This window comes from Manis pentadactyla, chromosome X (genome assembly GCF_030020395.1).
Source record: "Manis pentadactyla isolate mManPen7 chromosome X, mManPen7.hap1, whole genome shotgun sequence".
NCBI classification, from domain to species: domain Eukaryota; kingdom Metazoa; phylum Chordata; class Mammalia; order Pholidota; family Manidae; genus Manis; species Manis pentadactyla.
In genome coordinates this window covers 24,773,545-24,801,400 of record NC_080038.1, presented here as the reverse complement: position 1 = coordinate 24,801,400, position 27,856 = coordinate 24,773,545, and the positions used below count along the sequence as shown (strand labels likewise).

The 27,856-nt window shown below is 38.5% G+C and overlaps 1 protein-coding gene across 6 annotated transcripts in view; it reads left to right on the top strand.

Moving 5' to 3' along the window:
* Positions 1-27,856, top strand: part of TAB3 (TGF-beta activated kinase 1 (MAP3K7) binding protein 3) — a 73,888-nt gene that overhangs the window by 29,890 nt on the left and 16,142 nt on the right. For all 6 annotated transcript variants that reach the window (XM_057496164.1, XM_036917964.2, XM_036917960.2 and 3 more), the window contains 4 exons: positions 7,258-7,449; positions 11,263-12,718; positions 13,568-13,728; positions 26,628-26,721. In XM_057496164.1, coding sequence (XP_057352147.1) covers positions 7,348-7,449; positions 11,263-12,718; positions 13,568-13,728; positions 26,628-26,721 — 1,813 coding nt within the window. In that variant the 5' untranslated portion in view covers positions 7,258-7,347. The remainder of the gene's footprint in view (positions 1-7,257; positions 7,450-11,262; positions 12,719-13,567; positions 13,729-26,627; positions 26,722-27,856) is intronic.

Sequence of the window (27,856 nt, the reverse complement as noted above, 5' to 3'; positions counted from 1 at the left end):
TTGATATCTCTAATCTAGATACCATTTTTTCCCTAACCGTCAACATAGTATTCTTAATTGAACAAAATATTTCTAATAAGTGAGAATCAATTATTTTTTATTATGTACCACTATATAAGGTCATTAGGCTTTGTTTATTTTTTAATATCCTACTTCTTTGTTACCAACCTCAGAATTGGGAGGAAATTCCCAGTACCTTTATTTTTATTTTTGTTGATGAGGTTAGTGGGGAAGGCAGGGAATGGCATGTATGATATGTCCTGTAGAGGTGTCAGCTAACAAACAGATACTTGGGAGTAGGGGTGTTCAGCTTAAATTTAATCTGAATATGCTTCTGTTTGTTTGGGGGGCTATATTTAAGGTGAAAATGGTTTTGATTGTTTTTTAGTATGCATATTGTTTTGCCACAGTATATTTCTTTTAAGAATAGAATATGAGATAGATGCAGTGAATATGTGACAATATCAAATTGGTTTCCCCTGTAATCAAAATCCTATGGGATGATTGTTTTAGAACTTACTTGGAAGGATCATTTAGGGGAAATAACTACCATTTCCCATCTCTCCCTTGTTTGGTTTCACCTTTACATACATACATGTAAAATCCTGAATGGGAACCCATACCTCTTCCAGTAAACAGTCATATCCTATGCTGCTTAGTCAGCCGCTTCTTGTTGCTGTTTACCTTGAAGAATTGATAATCTCATACAAAAACCCTTGTTTTAAAAGCAGGTTTTGGTTTAAACTTTACACTGTCTTTAAGAGTTGTGACATTGTCAGTGTTACCACATAGCCTGCAACATATGAGAAGAATGGTTAAGAACACAGACTTTAAGTTTGTATCCTAGCTTTGCTGCTTATTAGCTGTGTGACCACAGGCAAATTATTTATCCTCTTTGAGCCTCACATTTCCTCATTTGTAAAATGTGAATGGTATTATTACCTCTCCCATGAGGTGATAGTGGAGATTAAGAACATTTAACATAGTGCCTGACCGTGGATATGGCTCAGTAAAGACTATCTAGAACCAAAACCTCCCAACCAGCAAGAAAATGAATGAAAGTTCCAAATGTATATACTACTCTACATGTTTTTGTTCAACAGTTATTAGCCGTGCCAGACCATTCAGAAAAATGAGTGATTTCTTTATTTTTTAACCTTAAAAGTTCTCTCATGACAAGGCTCCTTGTTTTCAGACCTGAGAAATGCTCACTTCACCAAACTTAACATGCTAGCAGTGGTTGTCAGCCGGAGATACTGTGAACCTCTCTAAGTGCCACTTGGGAGTGCTGCTGGCATTTTTACAGGAGGGACAGGATGCTGAACGCCTTTCTACACATGGGACGGGTTTGCATGATGACAAATCCCCGAATCCACAATTGCTGCATCAGTAACATACCATTGCCACACTCTAGTCTGGACTGATACAGTGCTGTCTTTAAACCTTTCTCTGGAACACATTTCAGGTGTCAGACCCAGCAAGCAAATATGTCAGTGAGTGAAGGCCTCAGTGTCTGGGGCATCCTGGGGAGTGTAGGCAGTAGGCAAGCTGGAGAGTATGTGTCCTTTCTGAAGGTGGCAGTGATACCTGAGCTTCAGCCAGTTGTTGCCTCCTTTTGCTAGATTTTCTGATATTTGAGAGAAAAGCTAGATATTCTGATTTTTATGTAAAATTTCTCTATTTTAAAGTGTGGCTCAATCTTTTTTTTTTTTAAACCACTGCTGAGGCCAAACCAAGCAGATCAGTGGGCTGGATTCAGCCTACAAACCATTGGTTTGTAACCTCTGCTATAGTTAGTTTAGGAAGTGAGCTAAAATTCTGGCAGAGGTAAACACTCAGGGCCGTAACAGCTCTACCCTGCATATTTGCTGAGCTTAGAAAAAGCTGTGGAAACAAAGCTGTTAGGTGTCAAGGTCATTTTCTAGAGTGTGGAGAATTGCAGCATTGGAGCAGAACTCTGGGGGAGCCTCCTCTCTGGGAGGAGGAATTCTGTTGGGAGAAATCCCAATAGCTGCCTTTTCAGGGACAGAACTGACTGTCCTTTGTGGTGCTGGTGCTTCTGAATTAGGGGGGAGGCACACCCCTGGAGGAAGCCTCAGAATGATTCCACTGCTAAGCATAGCATCTAGGCCCCACCCGGTCTCTACCTTGTCTTCAGAAATCAGGAGTCCCTGCAAAGCTGACAGGCAGTAAGTGTTCCACCCTGCAGAATCTCCTGGCCTATGTGGCTTTGGAACTGTGTGATGATTATGGGTTTATTTCTTCAGTATTTCTTCTTCCTTGATCTGGGGTTACCACCTACACAGCTCTGCAGTCCACAGCTCTGGTCTTCTGTGTTTTAGTGGAGGTGTTTCAAGGGTATCTCAAGAGTTTGGTCAAGTCCGCCTAGCCAGTACAGTTCAGATACTGCTTGAGTCCTCTGCTTGGTTTCATATATTTTGTAGTTAATATATAATTAATAGTTGTTGCATACATTGTTGTATTTGGATGAGAATATGTCCAAATATGGACAAGATTGTATGATTTGATCTGTATCATATGCAAATCTGTAATATACCACGTGACCGTGTTTCACTTCAGTTGTATTCCATGGGATTAAATGCCAACCATGTGTAGCACTTTCCTGTGAAACTTTGAGTGTCTTTAAGGAAGCAGGCTCATCTTACTGGCTGGAATATTTTCTGTTTGTAAACCAGGTGTTAGATTGGCCTCCCAGTTAGCAAAAATTGCTTTTTTAAAAGAAATATTTTAACTTTTTAATTTTCAAGAAATTATGAAATTTGAGAGTGTTATGTGTTGTGAAATACTTAATGAATTTCCACATCACTCAGTGCTTATGTGAGTGAATGTACACAGCAGAGTGCTAACCACTATGAAGATTGCATACATAATCCCTTAAGCGGAATACACCTTCATCAGTTTAGACTACTTGTTATGAAAAGTGGGTCTACTATTAATCATCTTTTCAAATGGTAGCCATCTTTGTGGGTATGTAAGTCATTGATTTTCATTTTAAAGATGTTTTTTAATATGCTTTTTCAGAGGCATGTATTTGTAACCATTCAAAAAAAGGGGACAACTTACTCCCTTTATTTCTGCTGCTTATATGTCCTAAAACATCTTGTTTGTACAAGGATTCTTTCCTCCCCTCTTAACGTTCTACCTCCCACACAGCTGTGGCCTGCTATTTTAATGATAAACTGATGAGGGTTTGGTCTTTTTTACCCCAGCCAAAGAAGGGCACTCAGCATCACTTTACTGGGCATGTCTTTTGACACCTACCAGCGACAAAGTAGAAAGAACACAGACCCTGGAGAAGGCAGGCTTGGATTTGAGTCACAATTCTGCCATATACTCATTTTCTGAGTTTGTTTTTTATTTGTCAAATGGAGATAATCAGAGCTACTTTTCAGGGCTTAGTAAATGGTAGCTGATAATAACAGTGATGAAATAAATGATAACTTTGGCTTCGGTAGCACGTGAAGTTCTAAAGGCTGACAAAGCTGGCGGAAAGCTAGCAGCTCCCAAGAGCTCTGAAGGATATGTATGAAACCCAAGCTCTTGACACCTCACAAACCTCTTCATTCTTGTTGACCCTTGTCACATTTTCTTCTTCATCATAAAAAGGCAACTGTATTGCTCTTATATTTTAAAGACTTGAAATTAGGCTTGGGAAATGAATAAAACTTTTTTGTAACCACTAGGAAAAGTTCAGGTTAAGCCTTTGGGTGCTTCAGAAGCTTTTTACTGATGACAGTTAAATAGTCATCAAGGGTTCTGAATGTGGTTAGCCCCTCAAATATTGAGTTCTCCCTAGTGGGAGAACTGTTACCATTTCTGTAAACACAAGCAGATTTGATTACCTAAGGTTATTCACCATTAAATCCAATGAATTCCATTTTTTTTCGTTTTGCCTAACAAATATTCATTGAACACCTAGTCTGTGTTAGGCCTAGTCAATTGTATACCCTCAAGGGATATACTGAACTATGGAATCTAAGAGTTGCAGGTATTAGCCTGTCACTTGAATGAAAATCCTAAAGCCTTAGAGCTGTGCTCAGGTCTAGTAAGGTAACCGCTACTAACTACAGGTGACTGCTGAGCACTTAATGTGTGGCCAGTTTGAATTGAGATACACTCTAAGTATAAAGTACACATTGGATTTCAAGGACTGGGTTTGAAAAAATGTATGTAAAATCTTATCAATGGTTTTTATATTGATAACACTAAAATGATAGAAATGCACTCCCTCTATGTTTATCAGGTGGTTTCTACTGTAAGCAGAAGTCTTTCCATCTCCCATTTATGTATATGTGCATTTAACCATTGATGTGGGCTTAGAGTTCCTCTCTTCTATAGGCCTATTATTTATTACTGTCCTTAATTATTTTGGTGTTCAAATTGTCACAGATTTGGCCAGTGGGAGCCTCCTTAGAAGCAGCTTATTTCCAAATCCTTATGACAAGCTCCCATCATTTTTTGAGCACTTCCCCATTCTCTGGGATAATAGCGCATTCTAGGTGGAGTGGCAGCTTTAAGTGAAAGACCTTGAGATATACAAGGTGGCTTTAGTATAGGGTGTTGGTGCTCCTTGACATCCTTGAGGGTAAGCCCAGCCTGCTGTGTTCTTCTAGTTCCTCTGGTAGAGGAGAGGCATGGAGGCAAGATTAAAGGAAGGAGGAGTGTGGTGAAAGCCTCCCCAGAGGAGGTGCCACCAGCACCAACATGCATAGGATCATTACGGCTTGGAGAAGCAGGGGGAAGGGAGGAAGATATAAAAGTATGTCAGGCAGATGGATGATCGTGGGCGCCCTCAGGGGAGATGGCACAGGATATGCGCACACAGAATCACACATAGCTCTGTTCAGTTGGGGTGCAGGGAGTGGAAGGAACATGGTCAGATTTACATCTTAGAAAACAGACACACTGTGATATGGAGGAAGGCAAGACCAGAGGCAGGAAGAACAATAGAAAGTTCTGGCTGTAAAGTTGATGAGAAAATACTCAGAAATGCCTTGAATAATAGTAACTAACGGTTTCTGACTTACTACTGTTTGCCATTTAAATCTTACTACAACCCTAGTGTTACTTCCGTTTTACAGATGTCATTTCAAAGGTATAAGGATCATCTTTCCAGGAGACTAATAAATGGTAGAACCAGGCTGCAAACCATGACCCACTTCATTTCACACTCAGTTTAGTTGGTTGTGTAAGAACAGGAAGTGAAGAATCATACACTTGGGTCTAGTTTTGTTAACTGAGTGAATATGAATAGCGATAATATTCACGGAGAGAAAAGAGCATATTTGGGGAATATTTCACCACACAAGGAAGGAGGAGTGTGGTGAAAGCCTCCCCAGAGGAGGTGCCACCAGCACCAACATGCATAGGATCATTATGGCTTGGAGAAGCAGGGGGAAGGGAGGAAGGTATAAAAGTATGTCTGGCAGATGGATGATCGTGGGCGCCCTCAGGGGAGATGGCACAGGATATGCACACACAGAATCACACATAGCTCTGCTCAGTTGGGGTGCAGGGAGTGGAAGGGACATGGTCAGATTTACATCTTAGAAAACAGACACACTGTGATATGGAGGAAGGCAAGACCAGAGGCAGGAAGAACAATAGAAAGTTCTGGCTGTAAAGTTGATGAGCAAATCAGTAGTTACCAGATGTTGCAGAGGTCAAGGGGCATAGGGACCGGAAGATACATGCTCTGGATTTAGTAGCAGGGAGATGGTGGAGACAGTATTTCAGTGTAACAGTGATATGAGCAGATTAAAGCAGACTAAGGAATGAATTGCAGGAAACAGAGTATCCAGAAAACCCATAAATGTGCAGATTGGAAAGTGTCTATATTCTTCTCCCACATTAAAATTTTTCCTCATGTTTGTTAGACCTCTTCCGTGTTGATGGTTAGAAGTCATTAAAGCAGTCCCTAATAGCTCTTCTTACCTGTGGTTAGGCTGAGTGTTAAAGTAGGTTCTTTGTGGCCACCTTGTAGACACAAAGAGTATAAATAACTTTTGACAGTCTTGGCTTGGCAAGAAGAAAGAGAGCTAGATGTATTATGTAATACATAGTATTTATTTTTTTAACAGTCTACTTCATTGAAAACCAGCAAAAGTAATTACTTTCCTTAAACATTTTATTTTCAAAATATTCTCTGTAGTTCTCTGCATTGCCCCAAGTATGGCATGATTTAAAGTGTCAGGGCCTATTTGCAAGAAATAAAAGATTTGGTGTGGGATGACCCTCCCTTACAGATATGGTTTAGACTTGTATCTTCTAATCATACTTCCCATGCCTCCTATGAGGATGCAAGTGTTTACTTCTCATTCTTAAAAATATTTGACCAGTGTGTGAATACTGTAGAAATATTACAAGATTGTATGGCATACACTCTACATTTTTCCCCTTTTAAAGATGGGAAATATATATCAAAAAGATCAGTTAATTGGCCCTTATGCTGCCAGTTGATTTATGACTTCATCATTACCTCACTAGTTGCCTTATTTACCTAGGTGCTTAACTCAACTATTACAGTGCGATTGGGGTTCAGTTCCCTCTTCTCAAAGTGTACTCCCAAATCCTGCCATCTTAGCACCTGTGCCAATGGCACCAGAAGTAGGTGAAAGCCTAGCTGGGCAGGTCTGGCTAATTATGGGCCACCAGCATCATCTTTGAAAACAAAGGATTCTAAATCTCTATTTTTGTTTGCCCCGCTGTTTGATTTACACATTAGATTTCCTTTATTCAGACTTCAAATTCAAACTTTTCGTCTTCAAAGTATAGGGAGAATGTGAGACAAACAGGACAAGTGTGCTTTGTGTGTAATTATCAAGTCCTTTTTTCCTTATTTTATTATTGCAGACATCAAAATGATTACTCTGCTTTAGAACAGTGATGTATAGCCCTTGGGAAAACACGAGTGATTATACTTAAGTAGATTCTCAAGGTTAGAAAAGTACGGTTGCCCAGTAATAATACAGATTAAAAAATACATTTTTAATCTAGCTGCTGCTTTTTTTTAAGTATTAAAATGGAACTGAAGTTGTATGTTTTTTTGTTGTCTTTAAAGTAAGTAATTGGTTATATTGTATCAGAAAAGTCTTTGGCTTAGTTAAATTTATCAGTTTTACAACTTCGAAATTAGGTATACTTATTTTAGGTCTCTCTGTTTTAATGTATTGATTTCTATTTGAATAAAGTGAAATGTGTAATTACATTTAACCATACTTTAATTTATTTTACTAGAAAATGACTGCGGTGTTGGAAGATCATTACTATTGGAAGGCTGGTTAGCATCTATTTCCTAAGAGGAACTTGATCACCATTTGTTCTGGCATGGCGCAGAGCAGTCCACAGCTTGATATGCAGGTTCTCCATGACCTCCGACAACGCTTCCCTGAGATTCCAGAGGCTGTGGTGTCTCAATGCATGTTACAGGTAGATGGCCCACCAATGCTAGTGATATTTAAGCTACAGTTTTCCTTACTAGAGCTGGCTTTGTGTTGTAGTGGCTAGAACTCTATTAAGTTTTCTTGTGTATGTTCATGGAGGGTTACATGTACAGCAGGTTTCTCAACCTTGGTGTTGCTGATGTTTTGGGCTGGATAATCTTTGTTCTGGGGGTCTACCTTGTGCACTGTAGGGGGTTGAGCAGCATCCTTGGCCTCTACCATTAGATGCCAGTAATATCCCTGCAGTTCTGACAACCAAAAATGTCTCCAGATGTTGCCAAATGTCCCACAAGAGGTAAACTGTCCCCCATTGAGACCCACTGATATAGGAGAAAGAGTAAAGCCATGTAACAAAATAAAAAAATAACCTATTCACATCCTACTTAAGTTTTTTGGGTTGTGTCATTAGTCCCCAGATCCTTAGAATTGAATTTTGGCTCTTAAATTTGTCACTGTAACTTCTTAGACTGTATGCTTTCAAGATTATTTTTAAAAGTCTGTGGAATCCACTCCCTTTCTAATTGTTTTTCTCTTTGGTAAATGCTCACTAATATCTAATTTTAAGCATAAGGCCCCTTCATTTAGTTTAATCACATTCATTTTTTCTTGTTGTCTTCTATTAAAGTAAATCTTTCATCTCTGATAGAATGAGTCTTCTCACTCAAGGGGCAACAGAGAAATAGACCTCACACTCCCCTGATTGAATTTTGCATTATCTTTCACAGGAGGATCTCAGTGTGTTTCGGGTTATAGCATTTCCCCATTTGGTTGACTTTTGAGAGCAGTACTTCTGTCTTGCCCACTGGACCTCGTGACACACAAAATCAGTTCAAACTCTACCTTACTGCAGTGTGAGCAGCTAGGGATTTAACCCAACCCTGTACAGTTGAGATTAATCACAAATAGAGACTCACAGAACAGTGGTGATAACAGAGGTGCTTACTTTGTTTGCAAGCCCTTCTATTAGGTGTAGACCTTTGAGCTAATAGTTTTTGTGTTATTGCTGCCTTTGTTTTTTCTAACACACATTTCCAGTCTGAATTTCTGCTCTTTAGCCCCATTTTTGTCTCTGGTAGAGCAAAGGTATATCCCATTGAATTGAAACCAAGTATGAGTGAGGCTTTTATGTTTCTAAAACCATTTCCAAACAGTCATCTTCTTCACTTTTCCCAGCTGCCCCCTGCCCCCACTTAGGACCTTGGTGTTCTTTTGTTTGTTTTTTAAATTGAATTTTAATTAGCCTTTCGTTACCTATATTCACCTTTTTCATGGCTTAGTGTCTTCATCTCACTAAACTGTAAGAGTAGAACTTTAAATTCAACCTAGTGAACATTTGGTGACTTACATTGTTACATGTCTTTTTCTTCTTTGTTCCTTGTGATTAATAGAGTTTATCAGTATAGAGACTTACCACCTACTGGCTCTGAAAGTTTCTCTGTTTACATTAAAATATATGAGACTCAGTAGTTTGCATTTACTGCACAAGTCTTAAGCCCTCTCTCTGGGCTATCATCCTTCAATTCAGGATTCCTTTTTAAGCATATGATGCTTTTTGCCTTTCAAGAGTGTTCATCATATGTGTCTTAAAAATTCTGACCTCTTTATACAACTAAATAATTTTGATTTATTTTAACTATTCTTCACATTTACTGTTTGATAAATTTTTTTATGCATTTTTTTTGTTTCCTGTTTGAGACATGTAGCAGGTCAGATATGACATTTCAATCTTTTCTGGTGGTATTTAAAAAAAATACCTCTGTAAAGATAATACTTAAATCTCTTGTATTTGTGCTTTAAAATTTTTCTTCATAGGAAAATTTACTAAACTTGTCACTGTAGATATGCATTTGGATAGGCTGACAAATACAACTTTGTGTCATTTTGAATTTGGATCCTTTTTGTAACAGTACTAATTAAAGTACATAATTCAGTGTAGAAAACATGAAAATTCAGGATCATGAATAAAAATGTCAGATAGTAAAGTGTCCATGACTACTTTAGGATCCAGATAAAACTCTAGTTTTTGTTCTCACCTTATTCCATAGGTTTATGAAAAACTTGAAGGAGAGACTTGATTTCACTTTTCACATTTTTTTCCTTCAGTTATCTGTGACATTTTCTAGTTGGCAGTTTGAATTCTTTGGCTCCAAGTTTGCTTAATATCTAGCTTCTCTCCTTTGATCAACATGAATTTCAGTTAAGATCAGAAGAAACCCAAACTTTGAGTTCTAATTATTTTCTTCTTAAATTTTAACAATTACTTTTTCTAAGGCTCATAAAATATTTTTAAAAGTATTTGAAGTTTTGTATCAAAAGCTTTATATTAGGAAAAAGATAGGAGTTATCTATCAAGTTTTGATAGAGCCAAGTTTTTTAATTTCTGAGAATTCATTTTGCATCACTTCTTGAAGCTTCAATATAGTAGTGTACTTCTGGCCTAATATCCTCTCCCTTGAAATTACTGTGTTTTACAGTAGAAAGAGCCCTGGGAACCAGGAGACCAAGAATCTACAACTCGCTTTCCAGTTAACTAGTTAAGTGCTTGATGTCAAGCTATGTAACTTCCCAGGCATTTCTTTCGTCATCTGTAAATTAATTGAGTTAGAGTAGATGAACCCTAAGAGTTCTCCCAGCTCTAAAATTGTGGCATTGTATGTCCTGTTTTAGATTGAACCTTACTTGGTTCTCAGTAAAAGTGGAGTCATTTCTTTGATTTTTACATAAAATGTACTTTTCCCTAAAATATATATAGTAGTATGTATGTATGTGCATATCTGTATGTTTCTTTATGAACTACAGAGAAGGGCCACTGTAATTGAGAAACTTAAGTAGATTATTTCAAAGGCAATGACTAATAGTGTTTCAGGCTAACAAAATAGTTGTGAATTCTACATTTTAATGGAAAACTACCTTATAATATCTTAAAATTGAAAAAAGAGGGAATCTTTTACTAGTTTGACTACTGTCAATTGGAATGCCTAAAATAGCTTGCTATTACTGTCTTTGTGTGTGTATGTAAAACTTTAAAAATTCAAATACTTAAATGATTTTGAAAACTTATCAAGCTACCTTTCAGAGGGTAAAAAACTTCTGAGACTGGGCATATGGTGAATTTCATAAAGGCAGTCGATAGCTGGTTTTGTGTGAAATTACCACAATTCTGACAAAGTCATGGAACCACAGTTCATAAAGTAACTTGTTTCTTACTGACTTTGTTGTGTAGCTTAATATTCATAATGATATAGACAGTTGAAGTTATTTAGGAACAAACTTGGTTCAAAGAAGAGAGAGGTGCTTTAGAAATTTTATTGTTTTGACTAGGAATCTTATTATAGTTTGTTTTTCTCCTTTTGTGGTTTCAGTGCCTTTGGAAAACGGAAGCATGATTGTTTTCATGTTTATCAGTTTAAATATTAGTGATAGATATTACTTATACTTGTATGTATATTGCAGCCATTGTGGTGAAGATTAGGCCTATGTTTTAATTTGTTGAGATGCAACAAGTATAAACTGAGTCCTGGAGTCAGAAAACTTGGAGTTGAGTCACAGTGTTCATTAGTAGGTACTTTACATTTCTGTAGCAGTAACAGTAGTCATGTGATTAAATGTCTGTAAAATAATATGAATCATTTCAGATCTCCTTTTCAGGGTAGATGACCATGAAGCTTTTTGTGCTTAAAATACTATTCTCTACTTATTCTATGGCACTCATATTTGCATAACTCTCTGGCAAAACTTGACTTCCACTGTTAGGATTTGTTAATTTTGCCAATGTTATTTTTACATTTTTCTCTCCTAGAATCACAACAATCTTGAAGCCTGTTGCCGAGCTCTTTCCCAGGAGAGTAGCAAATACTTATATATGGAATACCATAGTCCAGATGACAACAGGATGAATAGAAATCGCCTTTTGCATATTAACCTGGGTATCCATTCTCCTGGTAGCTACCACCCAGGAGATGCAGCACAACTTAATGGTGCTCGAACTCTGGTACATAGCTCAAGTGATGGACATATTGATCCACAGCAGGCAGCAGGTAAACAACTGATATGTTTAGTTCAGGAACCACACTCAGCTCCAGCTGTTGTGGCAGCAACTCCCAACTACAATCCATTTTTTATGAATGAACAGAACAGAAGTGCAGCTACTCCTCCTTCACAGCCACCTCAACAGCCATCTTCCATGCAAACAGGAATGAATCCATCTGCTATGCAAGGGCCTTCACCACCGCCGCCTCCACCTCCTTCATACGTGCACATACCTCGGTATAGTATAAATCCAATTACTGTTACAGTATCCCAAAAGTCTGGACAGACTGTACCAAGAGCTTTACAAATTCTTCCACAAATTCCAAGCAATCTCTATGGGTCTCCCGGTTCTATTTATATTAGACAGACATCTCAGAGTTCATCAGGAAGACCAACTCCTCAGAGTACGCCATGGCAGTCCTCACCACAGGGCCCAGTGCCTCATTATAGCCAACGTCCTTTACCTGTTTATCCACATCAACAGAACTATCAACCTTCTCAGTATTCTCCCAAACAACAGCAGATCCCTCAACCTGCTTACCATTCACCACCTCCTTCTCAGTGTCCTTCACCCTTTAGCTCTCCACAGCATCAAGTGCAACCTTCCCAGTTGGGCCACCCAAGTTCCCATGTCTTTGTGCCTCCTAGTCCTTCAACTACTCCGCCCCATCTGTATCAACAAGGACCTCCTAGCTATCAGAAACAGGGAAGCCATTCAGTAGCCTATCTCCCATACACAACATCTGGCTTACCCAAAGGATCCATGAAGAAGATAGAAATAACAGTTGAACCCTCTCAAAGACCTGGGACAGCAATGAATAGGAGTCCTTCACCTATCGGTAATCAGCCGTCTCCACGGAGTCAGCACTCACTGTACACAGCCACCACACCACCTTCAAGTTCTCCTTCAAGAGGAATATCCAGTCAACCAAAACCCCCATTTGGTGTTAATCCTGTGTATATTACATATACACAGCCAACTGGACCTTCATGCACTCCTTCACCATCTCCTCGGGTGATACCAAACCCAACTACGGTTTTTAAAATTACTGTAGGCCGAGCAACAACTGAAAATCTTTTAAATTTAGTGGACCAAGAAGAGCGTTCTGCAGCCCCAGAACCTATTCAGCCCATTTCAGTGATACCAGGCTCTGGGGGAGAAAAGGGAAGCCTTAAATATCAGAGGAGTTCTAGTTCTGGATCGGATGACTATGCGTATACACAAGGTAATTTGAACCCTTTTATGAAATTGAGTATTTGTGATGAGGGTAGCAAGCTCCTATTCAAATAAAATAATATTAGCTATTCAGTTTAAATGTTAAGTGTTTATTAAATATTGGGCAATAGTATTGCTGTTGAGAATAGGGTTAGTGCTTCAGAGTCATCTACAGACTCTCAAATACGAAAATGTAGGCATGATAATAGTGACCTGTTAAGATTTTTTTTTTAGGAAGAACATTTATTGGGAGAAAAATATAGACATGTGAATTGATATCAAAAATACAAAATGCAGATTGGGAAAAAGAGGGTCATAGAGGGTAGACTAAAGGTCATCAAGGTGGGAGAATTTGAAACTTTTCTAAACAGGATGGTGTGAAGAGTTTAATGGTATTTTAAGTAATATATACTTAACAAGAAGTGGAATTGGTAATGAAGAACATTGTTGGATTAGCTAATAGTTGACCTAATTAAATATAAAGGGGACTAGAATTCTTTAAAAGTATCTGAGAATTTAGTATTCTTGGGAATAATTATGATTGTAATTCAGTATGCCTGGTATTCAGCCTGTTTAGAACACATACAGGTTAAAGTTAAAGAGAATCTTAGGAAAACTAAGGACAACAGAATAAAGAGGGATGTATAGGTTATATCATTTCAGCAGCAGTTGCAAGAGCTAAATTAAGGCAGATACGGATAAGGCAGAATAACATTGGAAAGACATGAGTAAATGCCAGCTCAAGTTGGTTAATGGGGGTCCTTATGAGTATTTTATACATTAGTAATGCATATAGAAATTTCCTGGTCACTTGTTGAGTGTTATTCTCTGCAATGACTTTATCTGTAATGCTGTACAGCTTTGCTGTTACATCAGCGAGCAAGGATGGAGAGGTTAGCAAAGCAATTGAAACTTGAGAAAGAGGAGCTAGAGCGGTTGAAGGCTGAAGTTAACAGTATGGAGCATGACCTGATGCAGAGACGGCTCAGAAGGGTCAGCTGCACCACTGCAATCCCCACGGTAAGTGAGCTGTTGGGATGTGTGGATAGGAAGGTGGGGATGTTGGCTGTTCGGGTCATTTGTTTTTCTTTCAGGTTCTATCCCTGGCAGAGTATTTTTGTTTTGGTATTTTAAACAGTAGATGAAGGACTTTTGCCTTCAGTAGTTCTCATCAAAACGATTTGATGCTTTATTTTTTTTTACATGTATGAATTCCATAGGTTCATCAGTATTTTCAAATAACTGACAGTTATACTCAAGGTACAGCATCTCATTTACTATTAATTGCTTTCTGTCAAAATAGAAATGAAAAGTTTACCATGACCAAGTATATACATTACAATTCTCAATGTTCATTTCTTCTTCTAAGCATTGTGTGTGTGTGTGTGCACATTTCAAAGATTTAAAAATTGCTTTTTTAAGTATGTACATTCAGGTGAGTTAGAACAAGATCTGTATGAATTTTTAGAAAGTGTTGACTGTAGGATATTTTAAGAGCAATTTTGTTAAATGTAAATGATTGTAGCAACTAAGATGACAGTATTGACAGTGGTCTTAACACGAACTGTGCTAATGAAAACATTGGGATAACATTTTTTTTTGTAGGAGAGCAAGGTACAGGCTTTTATTTAGAGATAAAGTGAAAGAAAGGACAGAGCTCCTGGCTTACGCCAGGAGGGGACAAGAGAGTCCTGGGATAACATTTTTAAAGTAGTGTTGGTTCATATTTAATGAGTTCTAAATATCTTAAACAATTCTGAAAATGTTGAAACAAGTCTCCTAAAATCTTGTGACATCACACATTTTTAATGGTCCAACCTGTCATTTTACCTACCTTTCAATGAATAATACATAAAACAAGCACTTTTTTACAGTTGATGAATGTGGTCCTATGTTAGGTGCTTAGTGCGTGCCTACTAGTGGGAGAAATAGATCCCTCAACAGATAACTTTAATAGTGTGGTAGGTGCTGTTTATGCTCACAGGTAGTGAGAGAACTCATACATCAAGTAGTTTCTGCATATACTCAATGCACTTCTCTGCTCTCTCATATTATCCTCCTGCTGGAATGCCCCTCTAAAGCTCTGCATGTATAAATCCTATGTTCTTCAGGGCTCATCTTAACCCCTGTTCTTTCCACAGAGCCATTTCTTATTTTCCTACCCTCTCTAAGCTGAGGGTAATCTCTGTGAGTTTACAAATTGAGAGAAGTGGTCATGTATGTCAGGCCTCTTGCAGATAGCATTTCTGCAGCCATGCTTTCATACAGAAGTTTTTAACTGAGATTTCATGGCTGCAAGGAGATCTGTGTATCCCCAAAGTTATATGCAAAGTATCATGTGTGTTTATATGGAGGTGGGTCTAGGGCTTTCATCTGATTTTCATAGGCTGTTAGATTGAAGGAAAAAAGGGTGAGGAACCACTCCCCTAAACAGTATTGCTATAGAGGCAGAGAGGAAAGGGGAAGGCCTTGTAGAAGGGAAAAGAACATGAGGTAACAAAGGCTTGAATTCATGACAAAGACTGACTTTCATTCAGGAGGCAGCAAATTCAGTTTTCTTAAGGTGAGATTTCTGATGTCTTAACAGGGTGGTGTGCATAGGTGGAATGGGACTTTAGATCTTGAGGTTAAGGTGTTTGAAGTTTCTTCTGCAGTAAAGGGGAACCAGTGTAAGTTTTTGAGGCGATTAATAAGCAGGCATATTTAATAATGTAGTGAAATTTTTTCTAATACGGACTAACTCCCTGTGTTTGGTCAATATTAGAAGTGAGAAGGGAGAGTTTTACTTAAAACAGTTGGAGAATTACAAAGCTATCTTTAACTGAAAGGTGATATTAATGTAAATCAAATTTTTGCCTTTTTTCTCCACTTGAAATCTTAATTGAATCCTCTGATTGGGGAGATACTGAAGAACATGAATTCTAAACATCTTAATTCTGAAAATTTTGAAACAAGTCTCCTAAAATTTTGTGACATCACAAGCTTTTTATGGTCTAAACTGTCATTTTACCTTTCACATTAATTGTATTCAACAAGCATTTTTTACAGTTGATGAATGTGGCCCTATTCTAGGTGGTTGGGTACGTTGAAGTCCTTTAGGTACTTGTAGAGCATAAACAAATTTTCTTAGCATTTAAGTCATTTTCCCTAACATACCCATATAAGCTTTGTTTAGCAGCATTTTGCTGTGTGATAATCCCTGCTGAAGAAAACCCTGTTGATTTTGTTGATGTTGGAAGTAGGGAACTATCTAATGTAACGTAGGTTAGTGCTTCAAAAAAAAAACAACACCTAGATTTTAGATAAGCGCTTTTATTGATGAAGCTTTTTTAGAAAAAGAGGGAAGTTATTAAATTACAGCCCAGGGCAGCCATTTCATTTTTAACTTTTTATTATAATTTCAAAGGTATATAAAATAGGCAGGACATTATAATGAACCTCTGTGTAGCCATCACCCAGCTTCAGAAATTGGTAGCTCATGTGGGTGATGATATTTGAGAGATGAGAAATTTGAGTATGTGCTTCCTATGTCTTTCTACTGCTGGGCCTAGAGTAAAATGGAGAACTCTTAGAATGCATGGCTAAGGGACAAGTATGCACGATGGTTCAGACAGTGGGCTCTCAATTCATGTGTGAATTTGAATCTTATGCTACTTATGTGTCACTCATATCCTTGGATAAGTTGGCTTTCTCTGTGCTAGTGTTCTTACCTATAATAGGTGTGAATACCCTTCTCATGGGATTTTTGTTAGGATGAAATAATATACATTAAACAGTGTATGCAATGTCCAATAAATAGCAAGTATTCTTATAAAGGTTGGTCCTAAGATACTGGAAAAATCTGCTTAAGATAAGTAACACATCAACAAATCTGAAGCGTTTTGCAAAACTTTGTTTTTAACTTTAGGAAGATGTATAACATAAGGGTAAATTATGTAGGAGATTAACCAAGAAACAAAGCATTCAGTCACAATTCCCTTTCTGTTCAGAGACTTATTTGGGGTGCCATGAATTGTTGAAGGAGTTCCTACATAGGCTGTGGAGACAGAACAGCTGTGGCATTCGGTGCTATATCTAACTTCTTTGCATTTGATTTTCTCTATTTATAAAAGGGAATTAAAACAAGTACATTTTAGTGTCAAGATGATAAAGGGACAGGGTTGTAAAGTGCCTGTTGTGGTGTAGATGGCTTAGTAAATGGTTAGTGTTGTCCTCCTCCTGTGTAGGTTATGTAATAGAGAATTGACTTTTTGGCTACTAAGCACACACTGCTACCTTCAAGTTTTCATACAGATTAATTTCTCATCAAGCAGTATATAAAGAATTGGTTAGAAATGCTTGTGCCTAATGAGAGTGGAACACACATTTGTGACTGTATGTGCAGTTGCAGAAGCTTAGAGGAGCAGTGAGATCATCTTTCTAGGAAAGCAGAAGTGCATTGCGGCCATCATTTTTCTCAATGTGCTGTTCTTAAAGCATTGTGTTAAATGCTGTGGAAGATGCCATCTCAAAGAGATCCAAAGGTGGAAAGATATATGTACATCTGTCTGTGAACCTGTATGTATTTGTGTGTGTGTGAGAGAGACTAAAAGAATGTAAGACAACAGATCAGAAGCTGGCCAGCTAAATGGTAATAATGTTAAGTACTTTGAGAGTTCTGAGCTAGAAATGTTACCTTTTTGCTAGTAGGGTTCATAAGTGAGCCAGCCTCATGGAAGAGGGGGTAATTAGGTTTTAGTAAGCAGAGGGCTGCCAATTACCCCTCAGCCAAGGTTTTCCTCCCATTTGTCTTGTTCTGATTAATTGGGATTTTGGAATAACTCACAGCTTTGAGTCCCAGATGTGTAATTGGGGTCAAGCTACAAAAGAACATCACTGGTCTTCAACCTTGGTGTCCATGAGACAACATTTTTTTTTTTGAGGAACATTATCTTTACTAGACTCCCCCCATCACCAAGTCCCTCCCACAAACCCCATTATAGTCACAGTCCGTCAGCATAGTAAGATGATGTAGAATCACTACTTGTCTTCTCTGTGTTGCACAGCCCTCCCCGTGCCCCACACACACATTATATATGCTATATGTACTGCCCCCTTTCATTCCCCCCCCTTTTCCCACCCATCTTCCCCAGTCCCTTTCCCTTTGGTAACTGTTAGTCCATTCTTGGGTTCTGTGTTTCTGCTGTTGTTCTGTTCCTTCAGTTTTTTCTTTGTTCTTGTACTCCACAGATGAGTGACATCATTTGATGCTTGTCTTTCTCTGTCTGGCTTATCTCACTGAGCATAATACCCTCTAGCTCCATCCATGTTGTTGCAAATGGTAGGATTTGTTTTCTTCTTATGGCTGAATAATATTCCATTGTGTATATGTACCACATCTTCTTTATCCATTCATCTACTGATGGACACTTAGGTTGCTTCCATTTCTTGGCTATTGTAAATAGTGTAGCAATAAACATAGGGGTGCCTCTGTCTTTTTCAAACTGGAGTGCTGCATTCTTAGGGTAAATTCCTAGAAGTGGAATTCCTGGGTCAAATGGTATTTCTGGTTTGAGCTTTTTGAGGAACCTCCATACCGCTTTCCGCAATGGTTGAACTAATTTACATTCCCACCAGCAGTGTAGGAGGGTTCCCGTTTCTCCACAACCTCACCAACATTTGTTGTCTTTTGGATGGTGGCCATCCTAACTGGTGTGAGGTGATATCTCATTGTGGTTTTAGTTAGCATTTCTCTGATGACTAGTGACGTGGAGCATCTTTTCATGTGTCGGAGACAGCTTTTTTAAAGTGCCAAAATAGTTGATTTAGGGTATTCTTCCCAACTTTAAAAAAAAAGCTTAGAATTTCCACTTTGAAATGTCACATGTTCTTACAATGACTTACAGCCAATCTTGAAACCCCACATCCATGAAAATACAGTGTACTTTTAAACAAATGGTAGTAGCTTTCAGAGACAGCTATTTTCCCTCCTGAATTTAATCAGAAGCTATGAAAAAGGACATAGGTATCTTACAGGTAAACTTTTAGTGAGTTACAGTGGTTCTACTGTCTTTGGAAGTGAACATGTTGACTAGAGCTTGTTTTGTTGATACAAGCAAATGTGCAGTAGCCTCTTGGCTCTACAGTACCCTATAATACTTACATAGTTACAGAGCTGCACTATTCAGGGCCACTGTGGGTGACCCCCCCCACACACACAATAAATAGACAGTGATCAGGTCCTTCAGGTACTTGACTTTCTCAGTATGATTCTAGAAAGAAAAGAATAGGGTTGTTTTGTTTTTACTTTGTTTTTACACATTCCTTGAAAGACAGCATCACTGTTTGAAACCCCTGAACACGTGCTTTGTCTTTAAATGCTCGTGTATGTTTTAAACTCTTTTAATATTGCCTGGTAGTCAAAGTGTAAGCATTTTACATGTTAATAGCACATGGTTTACCTATAGCAATGAGAAGAAAAGCAATCTCTAATAAATACTTCTAAATGACTGTTTGTGTTCCCTAGCATTCTAAGGGATTGTAGCTCTTCTTATATTCTGGCTGTTATATCACTTATTATAAACGTTGGTGCCTGCTCATTTAATGGACATTAAGTTGTTATTCTGATAATACCTCTTCACCCCATAAGATCTTGCATTATTGTGAATCACGATAACTTTTTTGCTCATTTTTCTTGACTCTTACATTAAAATATTTAGTTTTTAGCAAAGCATGTGTTTTTAACACAATAGGATTTTTTTTGGTATCATTAATCTACAATTGCATGAAGAACATTAAGTTTACTAGGCTCCCCCCTTCACCAAGTCCCCCCCACATACCCCTTCATAGTCACTGTTCATCAGCATAGTAAGATGCTGTAAAATCACTCCTTGTCTTCTCTGTGTTGTACAGCCCTCCCCGTGCGCCCCACACACTATACATGCTAATCGTAATGCCCCCTTTCTTTTTCCCCACGCTTGTCCCTCCCTTCACACCCATCCTCCCCAGTCCCTTTCCCTTTGGTAACTATTAGCCCATTCTTGGGTTCTGTGATTCTGCTGCTGTTGTTCCTTCAGTTTTCCTTTGTTCTTATACTCCACATATGAGTGAAATCATTTGGTACTTGTCTTTCTCTGCCTGGCTTATTTCACTGAGCATAATACCCTCTAGCTCCATCCATGTTGTTGCAAATGGTAGGATCTGTTTTTTCTTATGGTTGAGTAATATTCCATTGTGTATATGTACCACATCTTCTTTATCCATTCATCTACTGATCAAGCAACATTTAGGTTGCTTCCATATCTTGGCTATTGTAAATAGTGTAGCGATAAACATAGGGGTGCATCTGTCTTTTTCAAACTGGAGTGCTGCATTCTTAGGGTAAATTCCTAGAAGTGGAATTCCTGGGTCAAATGGTATTTCTATTTTGAGCATTTTGAGGAACCTCCATACTGCTTTCCACAATGGTTGAACTAATTTACATTCCCACCAGCAGTGTAGGAGGGTTTCCCTTTCTCCACAACCTCGCCAACATTTGTTGTTGATTGTCTTTTTGACGATGGTGATCCTTACTGGTGTGAGGTGATATCACATTGTGGTTTTAATTTGCATTTCTCTGATGACAAGCGATGTGGAGCATCTTTTTCATGTGTCTGTTGACCATCTGAATTTCTTCTTTAGAGAACTGTCTTTTCAGCTCCTCTGCCCATTTTTTAAATGGATTATTTGCTTTTTGTTTGTTGAAGTGCGTGAGCTCTTTATATATTTTGGATGTCAGCCCTTTATCGGATCTGTCATTTATGAATATGTTCTCCCATACTGTAGGATACCTTTTTGTTCTATTGATGGTGTCCTTTGCTGTACAGAAGCTTTTTAGCTTGATATAGTCCCACTTGTTCATTTTTGCTTTTGTTTCCCTTGCCCGGGGAGATATGTTCATGAAGAAAGAAGTCACTCATGTTTATGTCCATGAGATTTTTGCCTATGTTTTTTTCTAAGAGTTTTATGGTTTCATGACTTACATTCAAGTCTTTGATCCATTTCGAATTTACTTTTGTGTATGGTGTTAGACAGTGATCCAGTTTCATTATCTTACATGTAGCTGTCCAGTTTTGCCAGCACCGTCTGTTGAAGGAACTGTCATTTCCCCATTGTATGTCCATGGCTCCTTTATCATATATTAATTGGCCATATATGTTTGGGTTAATGTTTGGAGTCTCTATTCTGTTCCACTGGTCTGTGGCTCTGTTCTTGTGCCAATACCAGATTGTCTTGATTATTGTGGCTTTGTAGTAGAGCTTGAAGTTGGGGAGCAAGATCCCCCCCACTTTATTCTTCCTTCTCAGGATTGCTTTGGCTATTCGGGGTCTTTGGTGGTTGCATATGAATTTTTGAACTATTTGTTCCAGTTCATTGAAGAATGCTGTTGGTAATTTGATAGGGATTGCATCGAATCTGTATATTGCTTTGGGCAGGATGGCCATTTTGACGATATTGATTCTTCCTAGCCAGGAGGATGGGATAAGTTTCCATTTGTTAGTGACCTCTTTAATTTCTCTTAAGAGTGTCTTACAGATTTCAGGGTATAGGTCTTTCACTTACTTGGTTAGGTTTATTCCTAGGTATTTTATTCTTTTTGATGCTATTGTGAATGGAATTGTTTTCCTGATTTCTCTTTCTATTAGTTCATTGTTGGTGTATAGGAAAGCCACAGATTTCTGTGTGTTAATTTTGTATCCTGCAACTTTGCTGAATTCCGATATTAGTTCTAGTAGTTTTGGAGTGGAGTCTTTAGGGTTTTTTGTGTACAATATCATGTCATCTGCAAATAGTAACAGTTTGACTTCTTCTTTACCAATCTGGATTCCTTGTATTTCTTTGTTTTGTCTAATTGCCATGGCTAGGACCTCCAGTACTATGTTGAATAACAGTGGAGAGAGTGGGCATCCCTGTCTTGTTCCCTATCTCAGAGGAAAAGCTTTCAGCTTCTCGCTGTTCAGTATGATGTTAGCTGTGGGTTTATCATATATGGCCTTTATTATGTTGAGGTACTTGCCCTCTATGCCCATTTTGTTGAGAGTTTTTATCATGAATGGATGTTGAATTTTGTCGAATGCTTTTTCAGCATCTATGGAGATGATCATGTGGTTTTTGTCCTTCTTTTTGTTGATGTGGTGGATGATACTGATGGATTTTCGAATGTTGTATCATCCTTATATCCCTGGGATGAATCCCACTTGGTCCCCATTGTATGTCCCCATTGTATGATCCTTTTGATGTATTTTTGAATTCGGTTTGCTAATATTTTGTTGAGTATTTTTGCATCTATGTTCATCAGGGATATTGGTCTGTATTTTTTTTTGGTGGGGTCTTTGCCTGGTTTTTGTATTAGGGTGATGTTGGCTTCATACCATTGTATGATCCTTTTGATGTATTTTTGAATTCGGTTTGCTAATATTTTGTTGAGTATTTTTGCATCTATGTTCATCAGAGATATTGGTCTGTATTTTTTTTTGGTGGGGTCTTTGCCTGGTTTTTGTATTAGGGTGATGTTGGCTTCATAGAATGAGTTTGGGAGTATTCCCTCCTCTTGTATTTTTTGGAAAAATTTAAGGAGAATGGGTATTATGTCTTCTCTGTATGTCTGATAAAATTCTGAAGTAAATCCATCTGACCCGGAGGTTTTGTTCTTGGGTAGTTTTTTGATTACCACCTCAATTTTGTTGCTGGTAATTGATCTGTTTAGATTTTGTGTTTCTTCCTTGGTCAGTCTTGGAAGGTTGTATTTTTCTAGGGATATGTCCATTTCTCCTAGGTTTTCCAGCTTGTCAGCATATAGGTTTTCATAGTATTCTCTAATAATTCTTTGTCTTTCTGTGGGGTCCGTCGTGATTTTTCCTTTCTCGTTTCTGATTCTGTTGATGTGTGTTGACTCTCTTTTTCTCTTAATAAGTCTGGCTAGAGGCTTATCTATTTTGTTTATTTTCTCGAAGAACCAGCTCTTGGTTTCATTGATTTTTTTCTATTGTTTTATTCTTCTCAATTTTATTTATTTCTTCTCTGATCTTTATTATGTCCCTCCTTCTGCCGACCTTAGGCCTCATTTGTTCTTCTTTTACCAATTTCGATAATTGTGACATTAGACTATTCATTTGGGATTGTTCTTCCTTCTTTATATATGCCTGGATTGCTATATACTTTCCTCTTAAGACTGCTTTTGCTGCATCCCACAGTGGTTGGGGCTTTGTGGTGTTGTCATTTGTTTCCATATATTGCTGGATCTCCATTTTAATTTGGTCGTTGATCCATTGATTATTTAGGAGCATGTTGTTAAGCCTCCATGTGTTTGTGGGCCTTTTTGCTTTCTTTGTACAATTTATTTCTAGTTTTATACCTTTGTGGTCTGAAAAGTTGGTTGGTAGGATTTCAATCTTTTTAAATTTACTGAGGCTCTTTTTGTGGCCTAGTATGTGGTCTATTCTGGAGAATGTTCCATGTGCACTTGAGTAGAATGTGTATCCTGTTGCTTTTGGATGTAGAGTTCTGTAGATGTCTATTAGGTCCATCTGTTCTAGTGTGTTGTTCAGTGCCTTTGTGTCCTTACTTATTTTCTGTGTGGTGGATCTGTCCTTTGGAGTGAGTGGTGTGTTAAAGTCTCCCAAAATGAATGCATTGCATTCTATTTCCTCCTTTAATTCTGTTAGTATTTGTTTCACATATATTGGTCCCCCTGTATTGGGTGAATATATATTTATAATGGTTATATCCTCTTGTTGGACTGATCCCTTTTTCATTATGTAATGTCCTTCTTTGTCTTTTGTTACTTTCTTTATTTTGAAGTCTGTTTTGTCTGATACCAGAATTGCAACACCTGCTTTCTTCTCTCTGTTGTTTGCATGAAATATCTTTTTCCATCCCTTGACTTTAAGTCTGTGCATGTCTTTGGGTTTGAGGTGAGTCTCTTGTAAGTAGCATACAGATGGGTCTTGCTTTTTTATCCATTCTATTACTCTGTGTCTTTTGATTGGTGCATTCAGTCCATTTACATATAGGGTGATTATTGAAAGATATGTACTTATTGCCATTGCAGGCTTTAGATTCATGGTTACCAAAGGTTCAAGGTTAGCTTCTTTACTACCTTACTGTCTAACTTAACTCACTTATTGAGCTATTATAAACGCAGCCTGGTAATTATTTCTCTCCCTTTTTATTCCTCCTCCTCCATTCTTTATACGTTGGGTGTTTTGTTGTGTGCTCTTTTTAGGAGTGTTCCCATCTAGAGCAGTCCCTGTAAGATGCGCTGTAGAGGTGGTTTGTGGTAGGCAAATTCCCTCAACTTTTGCTTGTCTGGGAATTGTTTAATCCTTCATTCATATTTAAATGATAATCGTGCTGGGTACAGTATCCTTGGTTCAAGGCCCTTCTGTTTCATTGCATTAAATATATCATCCCATTCTCTTCTGGCCTGTAAGGTTTCTGTCGAGAAGTCTGATGATAGCCTGATGGGTTTTCCTTTGTAGGTGACCATTTTTCTCTCTCTCTCTGCCTGTAATAGTCTGTCCTTGTCCTTGATCTTTACCATTTTAATTATTATGTGTCTTGGTGTTGTCCTCTTTGTGTCCTTTCTGTTGGGAGTTCTGTGTACTTCCGTAGTCTGAGCTACTATTTCCTCCTCCAGTTTGGGGAAGATCTCAGCAATTATTTCTTCAAAGACACTTTCTATCCCTTTTTTTCTCTCTTCTTCCTCTGGATCCCCTATAATGCGGATATTGTTCCTTTTGGATTGGTCACACAGTTCTCTTAATATTGTTTCATTCCTGGAGATCCTTTTATCTCTCTCTGCATCAGCTTCTATGCGTTCCTGTTCTCTGGTTTCTATTCCATCAATGGCCTCTTGCATCTCATTCATTCTGCTTATAAATGCTTCCAGAGATTGTTTCACTTCTGTAATCTCCCTCCGGACGTCATCCCTTAGCTCTTGCATATTTCTCTGCATCTCCAACAGCATGTTTATGATTTTTATTTTGTATTCTTTTTCAGGAGGACTGGTTAGGTCTATCTCATTCTCAGGTGTTGTCCCTGTGATTTTTGTCTGTCTTAGATTCTGCCTTTTCATGGCGATAGAGATAGTTTGCGGAGCTGGGGCGAGTGACGGTTCCCAAGAAGGGAGAACATCCCTTCTTGTTGGTTTGTCGCCTTCCTCTCCTGGGAGAACAGCGACCTTTAGCGGCTTGTGCTGGGCAGCTGCACACAGACAGGGCCTCTGATTCCTGCCCCACCACTATGGAGTTTAGTTCCGCAGTTGCTGTGGGCGTGGCCTGCCTCGGGCTGCTGCTCCGATATGGCGGAGCCGCGTTGGACGGGAAACGACTGGGAGGCTATTTATCTCCGTGAGGGGCTTCTGAGCCGCCCTGCTGCACAGTGGGTTAGGGTGCCCAGAGTTCCCTGGGATTCCCAGCTGCTGGGCTAAGTGTCCCGGGACCCTTCTCTCCAGCTGTGGGGTCCCTGTCCCTTTCAGACTTTCAGAAAGCACTCGCTTTTCTTTGTCCCAGGGACGCTGGGTGCGGGGACCCACTCACAGATCTTACTGTCCTGTTTCCCTAGTTTCCAGCACCTGACACATGCACTGTGTGTCTGCGCTCCGGTGCGGATGGCTAGGGCTGGGTCTTTACCAGTCCTGGGCTCCCTCTCCCTCCCCGCTCCGACTCCTCTCCCTCCACCGGGGAGCTGGGGTGAGGGGGCACTCGGGTCCCACCAGGCCACAGCTTGTATCTTACGCACTTCCCAAGGCTTTGGGTTCTCGCAGGTGTGGATGTAGTCTGGCTGTTGTCCTGTGTCTTCTGGTCTCTCTTTTAGGAGAGTTATATTTGTTGTATTTTCAAAAATACATGTGGTTTTGGGAAGAGATTTCCACTGCTCTGCTCACGCCACCATCTTGGCTCTGCCTCACAATAGGATTTTATTCTGTCTTCCTGTCATTGCAGATCTTATGTAGCTGAAATCACCTTAGTAACTGAGTTAATACCTGGGTTGTACTGAAAGCTTAAATACCCATGTCTTGGAGTCTAAGCCATAACTTTGTTTTTTACTGTACATATATGTAAATAGTAAAAAAATTCAGAATGTCAGAGAAAATAAAGGGTTCCAAAAAGGTTAATTTAATCAAAGAATAGGGGTTTTTCTATATTTCAGTGTCTCAGGAATGCCCCTCAAAAGCCTAAGGGAGTAGGCTGGCTTGGAAAGGAAACAAAAAGTTGGCAAAAAATGGCGTCCATTTGTTTCTGGGATTTCATGTGCTAGATTGCTTCCCTTCATTTAGAAAAAAACAAAGATTTCTGTGTAAGTTTCTATGGAAAAAGTTTATATAAATCCCAGCTCTACCAATTAATAGCATTTATAACCTTGGTAAAATTATGTAACCTCTTTGTGCCTTAGCTTCCTCATATATAAATTGGGAGTGATATTAGTACTTACTTTGAAAGATTATTTTGAGGAAAAGAATGAGAGAATTCTGGTAAACATAGTGCCTGACACTTAGTGTTAATACTGTTGTAATTTTTACCACCCTGGACAAGGCTAAAATCATGAACAGTACTTGTTTAAAAGGTTGACTCTTAGAGTTTCCCTTGCTGTGAAAACAGAAATATTGTCAGTGCTCTGTGATTAAAATGGTAGTAGTTTATATGATAGAACAGTCTAGTATTATAACCTGCCACACTATATGCAGATTGTGTTCATATGTGGCATACTGATGCCCCCATTTTACCTGCCTGTTTATTGAAAAACATAACATACACGACTTCTTAAACATGCCCTCTTATGGACTAAGGCCATATTCTTGGTAATAACCAATCAGAACGATTAACATGAATAGCAGTTCTTAAATGTTGGGCTTGATAATGACTTTCCCACAATTGCTATTTTGGGTCCTTTCTTACTAGCCTGAGGAAATGACAAGATTGAGAAGCATGAACAGACAACTCCAGATAAATGTTGACTGTACACTGAAAGAAGTTGACCTCCTTCAATCTAGAGGTATAGACTTGATTATTTGGTAAACTATAAGTAATAGTGTGGTATTTTAAGCTGCTTAAGTAGCCATCATTTTGGTTTTACAGATTTACAGTCCTGGTAAAGAGATCCCTCCATCCCATGGTCATAGATCAGATTTGGGGGATCAAAAAATAGTTTTAGGCAATTTCATCATGAAGTTCTTATCATTTTCTATGTTGTTACTTTGCATTTGTCCTCTTAGTCATTTCCTCTGAATATTTTGTAAACTGATGGGTTTTAGTTCTAAAACTTACATTGAGTCATATTACGTGATGGCGATCTAAAATAACTGTAAAAATAGGGATCCCAAATCAGAATTTCTTAGTTTTAAAATGAATTCTATATGCCATTGCTTTATGTATCTGTTACATGAAAATAATCCAACTATATTTTAGAGTTTGTTTTGTGGGGCTTCCTTATACACGTGTACCACAGTAGAAGCTCTCTTAACTGACTTTCATTTACCCAGCTCACCGGGTTAGAGATGTTCTTCATTTCCTCTGTAAAATGTACTGACGAAGCCCATAGTTTCTGCACACTCCTGACAAGGATGCTGCATTCCAGCATGTCCATGACTATTGGTTCTGTCAGCTGAATTGTCTGCTTACCAAGAATCACTCATGCCTATTCCCAAACCTGTGTGCCAGTTACTATACTTCTGTAATAAATGTTTTTCAAACTGACATGAAAACAGGAGAAGCTGCTCTATTAAAAAAAAAGGCAAATTACTTAAAAAAATAGAGATTGTGAATTAGATATGGGTGAAAACAAAACTAAAAAGGTAAGGAGGGGGTGGGGGGATCATATAAATCTAAAAGAGTTCTCTCCTCAAATGTTTTTAAAGTATCTTTCTTGCTCCATTCTAAAGAAATCAAAACAGTAAATTATAGATCAGGGTTCAGCAAACTAGCCTGCTGCCTTTTTTTTGTAAATAAAGTTTTAATGGAACTCAGCCATGTGCATTTGCTTATATGTTGTCTGGGGCTGCTTTTGTGTTTCAATAGCATTGTTGAGGGCTTGCAACAGGGACTGTATCACAGGTCCACAAAGCCTAAAATGTTAATCAGCCCCTGTACAGAAAAAGTGTGTTGACCTCACTTTAAATCATGATGGGTAT